The 12,046-nt window shown below is 38.8% G+C and overlaps 1 protein-coding gene across 3 annotated transcripts in view; it reads right to left on the bottom strand.

Annotated features, from left to right (window-relative positions):
- Positions 1–12,046, bottom strand: part of DCAF1 (DDB1 and CUL4 associated factor 1) — a 73,778-nt gene that overhangs the window by 29,934 nt on the left and 31,798 nt on the right. For all 3 annotated transcript variants that reach the window (XR_011994392.1, XM_072720930.1, XM_072720932.1), the window contains 7 exons: positions 10,806–10,964; positions 8,906–9,085; positions 7,614–7,823; positions 6,786–6,955; positions 3,785–3,909; positions 1,584–2,847; positions 742–940 (listed from right to left, as the gene is read on the bottom strand). Coding sequence is in view for 2 of the 3 variants with exons in the window: in XM_072720930.1 (XP_072577031.1) it covers positions 742–940; positions 1,584–2,847; positions 3,785–3,909; positions 6,786–6,955; positions 7,614–7,823; positions 8,906–9,085; positions 10,806–10,964 (2,307 nt within the window). In the remaining variant the exon portion in view is untranslated. The remainder of the gene's footprint in view (positions 1–741; positions 941–1,583; positions 2,848–3,784; positions 3,910–6,785; positions 6,956–7,613; positions 7,824–8,905; positions 9,086–10,805; positions 10,965–12,046) is intronic.

Here is a 12,046-nt window from a genome sequence, read left to right as displayed (position 1 = left end):
CCCAATAAGAGCTGAGTCTCCTTTACTCTAAAATCAAGAAAATTACCCTTGTCATCTTAATGAATTATAGACTTCTCAATGACTTATAGAAATAACAGGGCAGCCCGGGTGGCTCAGCAGTTTAGCATCACCTTCAGACCAGGGCGTGATCCTGGAGACCCGGGATCGAGTCCCACATCAGGCTCCCTGCAAGGAGCCTGCTTCTCCCTCTGCCTGTGTCTCTGCCCCTCTGTGTGTGTGTGCGTGTGTGTGTGTGTCTCATGAATAAATAAAAAATCGTAAAAAAAAAAAAAAAAAGAAATAACGAAAGTATCAATTCCATCCACAGAATAATACTAATAAACCAGGACCCACTAGGATCCTATAATGTTTTCCTAAAAACAGTACTTTGAGATTTCTTCCTAATACAAAAAGAAAACTTCTGTGATCATAGTTAATAGACTGTTTCCATCTGAGGCAAATTAAAAAAAAATTTTTTTTTCACATTCACACACAGCTCCCCCTCTTAGAAGAGGACTGGTAAACTTTCACTTGAAGGGCTTTGTGAGCCATATGTCTGTGTCACAGCTACTCAACTCTGCCATTGTAGCACAGTTGCAGCTACAGACCGTATATAAATGGATAAGCATGGCTATGTTCCAATAAAAGTTTATATACAAATAAAGAGCCAGCCTACAAGCCCACAGCTCACCAACCCACCTTAGAAGAATGACCTAGAACAACCTAAGAAGGGATCCTTACTCTGGAAGGTTCAAGATGTGTGATAGCCGAGTTGTGACAGTTATAGCTGGCCTCCTCCTGTCCACTAAACACATTATAGAGCTTCAATTGCCCAGTGCAGGTGCCAAGCATCAGGAACCGCTCCCGTGCTGAAAATGCACAACAAGTGAAGCCACTCTCATCTTCATTGGCTTCCCTGAATACCGAAATTGGACGGAACCTAAGAAAAAAAAAGAAAGAAAAGAAAGAAAGAAAGAAAGAAAGAAAGAAAGAAAGAAAGAAAGAAAGAAAGAAAGAAAGAAGAATCAGAAACAAAGAATGCACAAGGACTCCAAAAAAAAAAACTTTGCTAGAAGTCTGAAAGAACAAACAAAACACATATGTTTCAAATTCTTCCAAAACATCACAGTGACGTTCAGTGGTTCATTTGCATTTTAAGTGAGAGAAAAGGACCTCTACTTACAAATTTTAACAAAAATCCCCATGTTTAAACCTTGCGATTCCATCATCTTATGTGAAATTTGTGAAGGATCAGAGTAGGAAACAACTTGCACCAATTAAAAAAAAAAAGTTTGGGAGTCTAGTTAGGCACACCATGGTGCATGGGTTCTAGAAAACAGAATAGTTATAACAAGAACACAGAGTATCCAAACAATATACAACAATCACACAAAGAACCCACGGTTGACAAAAGGGGGTATAGTCACATTACTCATGTATTCACACAAGGAGATAATCATTGGAATTTCAGGCCAACAAATAGTCTGGCATTCTGGATTCATCATTCTATACTAGTATCACCCATACACTTTGTTTTAAATAGAAGAATCATTCCAATTCCCAGGGAGGTGGCCTCTCCTTACCTGCTAAAGATAAGGTGCCTATCAAAGCATCCTCCATCCACCCCTCCATACTTTGGAAATGATGCCCTGCGGTTTAGCCTTGAGGTAAAGTTTATTGGCGCTTGCCGCCTCTGTTTTGGCTCAGGACATTGATGAGGAGTAAAGAGAGAGAAAGGTGGGCAGGTGGCAACCGGGTTCTTGCATCGAGCATGTTGCTCTCTAAGATATTCTGTGATGATACTGTCCAGCGTAGGTGGGGACGGAAGATGTCTGTCCAATTGCTTTTTTATGGCTGGGCTTTGGCTGTAGGCGCCATGGTCCGACTTCTGCCGCAACACTCTGATTTTCCTGCCATTGCAGGGTGATGGCCTCTCTCTGATAAAACTGATCCTACCAATCAAGGGGGAACTGCCTGCATAAGATGGGCCAGGCAAAGCTAGAGAACTCTGGGGGGGCCGTGGCTGAGGATGGGCAGTGGGAGCAGGAGGGGCAGAGGCACCCACAGGAGCATGGCTGCCCAGTCGAGTTGCAATGCCATTGGCCATGCGAGGGGTTCGGGGAAGAGAGACAGGAGAAGCAGCAGCAGTGACTGGGGTGAAGGCAGAAGAATGAGAGGCAGCAGTCATGGGCAAGTCAGCCTCTTTCGTCAGCACAGTTGCTGTCTCCCCAAGCCCTTTAGAAATGAGATGGTTTCGTATCAACAGAAGCAGTTCTTTCTCAGGGAAGGAAATCCTCGATTGGGCAACAACATCTGCTTTCTGCAGTCGTGCCAGAGACACATCAGTGCCAATGAGAAGTGGCTTTCCTGATACTCGTTCAATGAGCTCAGCAGCATACTTGCAGAACTTGACATGGTCACTGCGCTTGTCCTGCAGAACAGGCTCCTTCATCAGCTGCTGAATCTGGCAGCTGCTGAAAAGAGGCAGTTTGCTGATGATCTGCCGCACGGTGCTACTGCGTGATAGGCCCACTAGGGCCTTGCAGGCCAGAGCCCTTATCTGGTCTGCATCAGTGATGGGCATCTTGATGGACAGTAAGGACAGGAGCACCTTGATGCCATTGTTGGACTGGACCACATTCCACATCTTGGCCAGGGTGTGCTCGCTGCTTTTGGGAGTCTGAGGCAGCTTTCTCCGAGGAGTCCCAGAGATGAATTTGCCAATACTGGAAATTCGGTTATCCGGGCCACACACACAATTGATAATAATCTGAAGTGCTGACTTCTGAATTTCAGCATCATGGATAAAGAACTCACCCTCAGCCACTCCCAAAATAATGCTGATACCTATGGAGTAGAAATACAAAACATTTCATATTGTTCCTCATAAAACTAACAAGCAACTTCAATGACTGTTCCAGAGTCAAAATTCAGACTTCCATTCATGTTCCACTTAAAACTACCACACTGTTGTATTAAAGTACAAGAATTTTTTGAATAAAATGCAATCAGTTCTACTACAATATATCTTCATGACGCAATACATCATATGCAGTTGTTAAATAGGGGAATGATGTCAGTATTATGTGAAAGTCATCAAGGGTTATGTGCAATTTTTCCTGGGTAAGGGGAACAAAAATAGGAGGAATAAATTAAAACCTTTAGCAAAAAAGGGAAGAGCCCTCAGCCTGGATGCCACAGTGGCATCAGGAACCCCTTTTGCTACATATGAAGAAAGGTAAAAACAAATAGCTGCATCTCAGGCTTTCTCCCCAAAGTGGTACACCCAAGACTCACAACCAGTCACACCACTCTGCATGCTCACCTTAGCAAGAGCCTTTACCAGCCCTTCTCTTAATAAAGTATATTTCAAAAAACTGTATTTTCCTTTTGTTCTTGTGTATGATTGCTTTTGTCCATTCTGAGCTGCTTGCCAATTACGGATTTTGTTAGAGCTCAGATTATGAAGTAGTTTTAAGTTTTTTACTGTCTGTCCCAACCCATTTTTCCCACAAACTTTATTTTTAGCACAAGACTCTACAATGTACAAGGTTTTCAAGAATGAACGTGTACCATCATAGCACATGTACTACTCAGAAAACCTGAGTTCACTAACATAACTTCCCTTAAATAAAAGTGTATGGCACAACATAGATGGGACAACGCACCCTCCACTACTACCTTCTGTTCTAATGTTGCAAATTAAGTAAACAAACATGGCCAGAAGAGCAAACAAAAACAAATCCAGACCAAGCAATCACAAAAATGGAAAGGTACAACCTACCTACAGTGGAGACAGTAGAGCCAGCCTCATCCAGCACATCCACTGATTCTGCCAACTGGAGCTGGATTTTTGGCACAACAGTGAGAATAGCCAGGACATCCAAAGCAAAGCGTACAGTGTCATTCCTGGACAGGAAAAATAATTACTCAAATAGAAACTAGGATACAGCCAAAAGAAACAAGAGTTAAAAAAGAGAGAGATACACAATGGATCAGAACTACTACCTGTGTGGCTCTGTCCCTAGACATGACATCAAGAGAGGATTGGTAAGTCACCATGACATTACTTCCAAAACAATGAGAATGGAATTTTCACCACTCACGCTGCTAAGATTAAAAACAAAGGATAATCCCCGATGCTGGTAAGGATGTATAAAGACAAATGCTCTCTCAAACTTTTGGTGGAAGTAGAAATAGGACCCTCTTTTGAGAAAATAATCTAGAAATAGGAAACAAGATTCTTAAAATGTGCATAAACTTTGGTCCAGGAAATTTCACCTGGAGGAATCTGTCCTAAGGAAATAATCAAAAGTACAAACAAGCATTTAGGTGTTAAGATGTCCATTACCCCATCATTTAAAATAACAAAAGAATTAGAAAATCTAAAAGACAATAGGAATACATGGGTGTCAAATTATGGTACATTCATATGAACTACTCTGCACTGCAGACAGTTGTTTTCAAAGAACTCTAAAGGACAAAGGGAAAGGCTAAAATATAACATTAATGAAATGGAGAACATAAGATAATATTTTATGTCTGACATTACCAGTTATTGAAAAAAAGGTAGAGAAATGAAAACTCCCATATCCTGCTGGTGAGAGATGAAAATGGTATGCAACATCTACTAAAGATGAAATGCAGGAGCCCTATAATCCAGACTACATACATCATATCCTCAAAGAAACTCCAAAAAGAGGTTTGTGGTACCATTCACATGACAGCAAAAAAGAAGTAACGAGCGCTAAATACCCATCAATAGGATCATAAACTAATATAGAAATACAAGAGTTCAAATAAATATCACACATAAATCTCAAACATAGGGTGAAAAAAGCAAGTTGCAAAAGATACATGCAGGATAATATATGTTAAAAAAACAAAGAAGTATTACATTACTGTTTACATACACACACATACATATAAAAACATGAAAAAAAATGGAGAGAATGCACTTCATAAGATTGGTCACTATGGGAAGGCAGAAAAAGGAACTGAGAAAGAATAATGCCACCACATGCCAACCCTGGGCACTAAGTAGTTGTTTTATTGGTCTCTGTACCTTTTTATATTTTTAATTATTTCATAAAAAAGATGAATTTGGTTAAATGCTATATTCTCAATTACGTATATTTACATACATTATAGAAAAAAGACTGGAGAAATTAACAGTGGCTAAGAATAATTTTCTAAGGATCTGTATATTCTAAACAGACGTACTTAATTTTATTTCTAAAAATAAACTTCTACAGTATGTATTCCCAATATATTTAGATTTCTATGGATTTACCACTCAAAAAATGTTTTTATAATCTTCCTAGTTCTCTTTAGAGCTTTCATCATCTTTTCAACAACATTTAAGTACTTATAATAACCTACTTTGATATTTTAAAACAATGGTTCACAAAGTGTGGTTAGGGGACCCCAGGGTTCTCTGAGGCCCTTTCAGAAAGTCCTTTGATGTAAAACTATTTTCATAATAACACCAAGATATTATACTTTCTCACTCTTATTCTCTTACAGGCAGATAGATACTGGAGCTTTCCAGAGGCTATGTCATGTGTGATGTCACGAAAGAGTAAATACAGAGGCAGATATGAAGTATTAAGTAGATATTTAAATATTAAGTAGATAGAGACATACTCTATTCAACTCTGCTGAAATTATCAGATTTTATTATGGAAATTTTTCATAAAAAATGCTAATTGATGTCATTAACTCAGATTTTTAAGTAAATTCATAAGTATTTTTACACTTTTTCAGTTTTATTTTTCATATGTTAACTATCAATAGATTTTAACACAAAAACAAAAGCTCTTTGAGGTTCTCAATATTTTTTAATAAAAGGGTCTTGAGACCAAAAAGTTAGAAATGGCTGCTGCAAAAAGTTATCTCCTCAAGATTTGATATCCTGACATTTCTCAAACAAGCCATATGCACCCTAAATAAGCCTGTCTTGTCTTTAATAGCAATGGCTGGGTAGGGAAAAAGTAAAGAGCCACTCTTTATAAACTGTTATCTTCTCTTCAGATTCTATCTTTTCCAAAATATAGTTTTCATTCTTTTACATCATCCTCAAATAGAAGCCACCCAAGCTCCTAATTCTATCAGCTGTCCTTTTCTGAACCTCTTCCTGTTTTGCACCAATGAATCTTAACTGAATCGTGAAAATCATTAACAAAAGCACAAAATACAGTTTTATGTGAGAGGAAGATAAACATTACATGTGGCTGTCAAACAGTAGAGAGATATTTACAGTCTAAGTACCAAAAAATACTAGATTGCAGTCTCAAGATAGGACTTCAACCCTACCTCTGTAGCTGTGTAAATTATACAGCTTCTTTGAGAGTAGAGATGTTGATCTCTGCATATCATGCAGTATTCATCATCAGAACCATAAACATAAACAAGTATTCTTTAAATTAAAAATATTATCCTCCTGGGGCGCCTGGGTGGCTTCAGTTAGTTAAACATCTGCCTTCAGCTCAGGGCATGATCTGGGATCCTGGGATCAGGCTCCCATGTTAGTCTCCCTGCTCGGCAGGAGTCCTGCTTCTCCTTCTCCCCACCTGCTCGCTCGTGTTCTCTCTGCTCTCTCAAATAAATGAAATCTTTAAAAAACATATGGATATTATCATCCTTACTCTAATTTCTCAAATTCACACCCAAAATTTCACTTCAGTTCAACAAAGGTTTGCGAAGCATACACTATATTCAAACCAACATCAACTATACCAAAAAAGCAAAATCCAATTTAATTTAAAACCTTTCCCTAATCCCACCTTGCATAATAGGTCTTCCAATTGCAGGCAATTGAAATAAGCTGCAACAAGAGTTGAACACAAGAAAGTTTGAGGAAGACTTCAGCTGGTTCCCAATACAGTTGCGCTGGGCCATACTCTATCAAAAACTCCATCATTTCCACAATCTGTTCATGAGTATATGAACATGCCTATAAGGAAATATACATATTATTAAGGAATTCTATCACCTGCCTGCTACCTTCTCCATCATAGCTCAATGGCCAACAAGTTTTAATAAAGCTAAGTAATAAGAGCTTTCGAATTCCACAAATGAGTCAATAGCTCACAGGTGAAATAATATTTGTTTTACCTTTTATTTATAACCAGACTCACAATACATTTTGCCCAAAAAGTTAACAAAACATTCAACATGTTGATGCATGTTTTACAGCTAAAGAAGCACCACATAAAATAATTGGTCTGTTTTCAATATGTGATTTTTGTAACATGCAGATATTAATCTTCACTCTAAAACACAGCAAGTTAAAAAATGATAGAGAAGTGGAGTAACAGATGTACCATTTCAGGAAAAAAATTCCACAAAGGAGGTAGGATATCTAGTACTTTTCATAAAAGAAAGCCCTTTTATACACACCTCAGTTCATCTTTTAGTTCTAATATCCCAGAGAAGTAGCAACCTAGAACTGGGAGCAAAACAAGTCCCTGGTACACCCATTTTCAGATGTTCTGCCTCCAAAGGGCATGTATACACCAACAATGGATATGCCATACTGATCTGAATGACTTTCAAGACTAAGATTCTATGGAGAGCTAACAATTTTTCCTTTTAAGACAAGGTCCTCTCACCTTGTACGGGGGCTGAGGATGGACAAGAATGCCACCCTCAGTTCTCTGAAGGGACTGCTTCACTTGTTCCAATTTAATGGCCAGGTGGGCCTCAAAGTACTTGCGCAAGGCCATGCAAGTGTGTTTCCCAGTCTGGCGGCTGGCAAATATTTCATCATCACTCAGAAGTGCACCCTGGTCTTCCAAATTTAGAATCTCCAAAGTACTAATCTATTAAGAAAGAGACAAAATAGGGCAAAAGAGGAGGAAGGGAAAAACAGAGAAAAAAGTAAAAGGAAGAAAAAGATTACAGTAAAATTTTATGCTCAACAACACTGACAAACATCAAAGTTTATCCATACAACATGCTAAGAGTAGCCATATGAAAGCAAAACAGCTTTTAAAAATAAAGTTATTAAAAATAATAATAAAAAATAAAGTTATTGAAAAATTATATAGCTTGGGGTGTGTGGGTGGCTCAGTTGGTTAAATCATCCGACTCATAGTTTCGTCTCAAGTCATGATCTCGTGGGTTATGAGACTGAGCCCCATGTAGGGCTCTGTTGCTCAGCAGGAAGTCCAGTTGGGATTCTCTCTCTCCCTGTCCCTCCCACACCTTCCTTGGGCACATGCATTCTCTAAAATAAATTAATTTAAGAAAAAAGAAAAATTACATAGCTTTTTTTTTTTTTTTTTTTTAAGATTTTGTTTATTTACTCATAAGAGACACAGAGAGAGAGAGGCAGAGACATAGACAAAGGGAGAAGCAGGCTCCTCACAGGGAGCCCGATGCAGGACTTGATCCCCAGACCCCAGGATCATGCTCTAGCTGAAAGCAGACACTCAGCCACTGAGCCACCCAGCCGTCCCAAAATTACATAGCTCTTAAACATGTTGAAAGACATCCAGGTACATAGCCATTGCTTTTAAGAAGATCAAGATTATAGACACAAATCCCCTTATGAAATTACTATATTCAAGACATGTCTTTTAGCACAGAGTTCTCTAACCACTTAAGAGGAAGAGAAATTTGTGACTGTAGAGAGGAAAAAGACTTCATTAACAGAGAATAACAGCAAAATTCCTCCAGTCAAAAGCTTCCTCTCAGGGTACCTGGCTGGCTCAGTTGGTGGAACATGACTCTTGAATTCAAGTCCCACGTTGGGTGTAGATTACTTAAAAATTAAATCTTAAAAAAAAAAAAAAAAAAAAAAAAGGAAAGAAAAAAGCTTCCTCCCTTCAACACTGCTGAAAGATAGTGAAGAGAAGTTGGAGCCCTACTCCTCACTTTGAGGAGCCATCGAGAACCTCACCAAATTCACCAGACGACGAAGACCATCATAGCGGTCAAAGAGCTCCAACACGGCCCGGAAGGAGAAGCAAATTGAGAAAAACATGGTAGCATGGCAGCATCCTGAGGCATGAGAACATTCCATTAACCACAGGGTATAGTTCACCACATCAGACAGAACATTGTGGGGATGCATACAAACCTGCAAACAATAAACAAAACATAATTTTTAAAAATTTCAGGCAAAGGAACCTTCAAAAGAGATGAAAAATTCACCAGTGTAGTGAGTATCTTTGCAGTGTATAAATATCTTTGCAGAATGCAATGATCACTATTAATCCAGTCATTCTGAGTTTAAAGCTTAAGTTACAAATGAAATTCTGTAACAATCTATTCCAAACCTGAAAACCTAAATTTAGATACATACTTAAATCTGAGCTGTATTTACTGAGTGCCAAATTTTGCAAATATTAACATCCTTTAATGCTCACAGTGCTCAGTTCCATAGGTATTAGGATTGCCCCTTAAAAGGTAAGAAAGAGGGGCATCTGGGTGTCTCAATAGTTTAAGCGTCTGCTGTTGGCTCAGGTCATGACCCCAGGGTCCTGGATTGAGCCACGTGTTGGGCTCCCTGCTCAATGGGGAGTCTGCTTCTCTTCTTTTTGCCCCTACCCTACTTGTGCTGTCTCTCTCTCTCAAATAAATATCTTAAAAAAAAAAAAAAAGAGAGAGAGAGAGAGAAAGAAGTTCAAAGAGATAAAGGACTTCCCCAGGGTGATAAAAGTGACCAAGCCTTCTGATACTAAAGTCTACAAGTTTGTTATCCAACCACTCACTGATTCATTTCACACATTTGATGTCTCTTATAGATGGATGAATTCTACAGCATTACCCAGGTTTGCTTTTTTTATCTTAGCCATAATTAATTTTGTATATACACCCACAGATTGATTAGGTTACTACTCTCAAAGAGACTACATATCTTTGCATAATGCTGATCTCGAGGGAAAAAAATTAAAACTAAAACATTACCTTTTAATACATATGCAAAGATGAATCAAGCCATAGCCCAAGAATTTACCAACTTCACTCTACCAGCAAAGCCACACCACATAGAATATTAGAAAAATATTCCAAGCATAGAAATGATAAAAGCCTCCCCAAGTGTGTCTAAGGACCCATTATTTTTCAAATATAACTTAATAATATTTTTTTAATCACTAAATAAAAAAGTCTTAACTGGAAAAACTGAAGAACCAGATGGGGAACCTCTGGAGCCCCAAAAACAACTGGAATTATGTTATTATCTCCAGCACCCAATATTTGATAACATACACAAAGTCTTATCTACTGTTTTTATAACAGGTTGACTCAAAATCCAAAATAAGACTCCATGAGGGAGGTACTCCTGAAGAGAGCCCCAAAACTAATATTAATTCAACAGAAATGGCATAAACTAAATAAAGCCCTGAGACTCTAATCCATCTTGCTTGTTTTTATTCAGAAGTCAGGAAAATCAAACTTTTGCAAACAATTTTACATTTTAGAATGCTTTCTAAAGGTCATATATTCATGCTCTTTGCTTCTTTCATTAAAATTTACTCCAAGGGGCACCTGGGTGGCTCAGTCAGATGAGCGTCCAACTCTTGGTTTCAGCTTAGGTTGTGATCTCAGGATCCTGAAATTGAGCCCCACAGCAGGTTCCATGCTCAGCAGGCAGTCTGCTTGAGGATTCTCTCTCCCTCTCCCTCTCCCCCTCTCCTCCTCCCACCCACTCTCTCTAAAATAAATGGATAAATCTTTAAAATAATAAAATAAAATTTACTCTATTCATTTTGTCTTACCCAAAAGTCATTCTGTGAATGTGTTAGAGTGACTGCCCGCCCAATTCCATTTCCATACCCTAAATGGACTGGACTTACTCTTTCCATAGCATCCTGGTTGTAGGACAGGTAATACAAGCACATGGATACACCAGTTGCAGCCATAGAAGGACGAGGAATTTCCAGTAATTTCTGTACTCCACCATGTGCAACAAATTCTGTGGCAAACTTGTTATGGAGCAGGAGAGATGCAAGGTGCTAATAAGCAAAAGGGACACATGTTATTGTGGAACAATCTAGAATAATCACAAAATCTCTTCACAAAACATTAAGTCAAACTGCTAAATAGAAGGAATCCCCTGAAGTAGACAACCACTCCCTAATAACAGAAGTAAAACCAGTATTGCTTAAGGAAAACCAAAAATCCGGGGATCCCTGGGTGGCGCAGCGGTTTAGCGCCTGCCTTTGGCCCAGGGCGCGATCCTGGAGACCCGGAATCGAATCCCACGTCGGTTCCCTGCATGGAGCCTGCTTCTCCCTCTGCCTATGTCTCTGCCTCTGTGTGTGTGTGTGTGTGTGTGTGTGTGTGTGTGACTATCATGAATAAATAAATAAAATCTTTAAAAAAAAAAAGGAAAACCAAAAATCCAAAAAAACTCTAAGATTTTATAATATTCCCTTCTAACATCAAAGGTTTTCATAAGAGTGAAAAACAAGATATGAAAGATACTGCTATAAAAAAATGGCATAATCCCATAACCATTTTATTACATAGCTTCCCTAAAGGATTTTTAACCTTCCCATTTAAATCCTTCTAACATGGGATCCCTGGGTGGCGCAGCAGTTTGGCGCCTGCCTTTGGCCCAGGACGCGATCCTGAGGACCCGGGATCAAATCCCATGTCGGGCTCCCGGTGCATGGAGCCTGCTTCTCCCTCTGCCTGTGTCTCTGCCTCTCTCTCTCTCTCTGTGTGTGACTATCATAAATAAATAAATAAAGAAATTTAAAAAAATATTATAGATTTAAAAAAAATAAAAAAATAAAAATAAATCCTAACATAATCAGTTCTATGTTCTAGTTTTGGCTCGGTCACGGATTCATCATCTAATAAAATAACAAACTTTGTCTTCTTTTATACTGATTCTCAATATATATGACCCCACATACCATCTTCAACAAATTACCAAAACTAGTAAAATTCTTTAAACTTATCAGAATACACCTTATATTGACCTTTAAAAGTTGGCACCTGGGTGGCTCCATAGGTTAAGTGGTGACTCTTGATTTTGGCTCAGGTTGTGATCTCAGACTTTTGTGGGATCAAGCCCCTAATCTGCCTC

This window comes from Vulpes vulpes, chromosome 9 (genome assembly GCF_048418805.1).
Source record: "Vulpes vulpes isolate BD-2025 chromosome 9, VulVul3, whole genome shotgun sequence".
Classification (NCBI taxonomy): domain Eukaryota; kingdom Metazoa; phylum Chordata; class Mammalia; order Carnivora; family Canidae; genus Vulpes; species Vulpes vulpes.
This window is presented reverse-complemented; position numbering and strand designations above follow the sequence as displayed.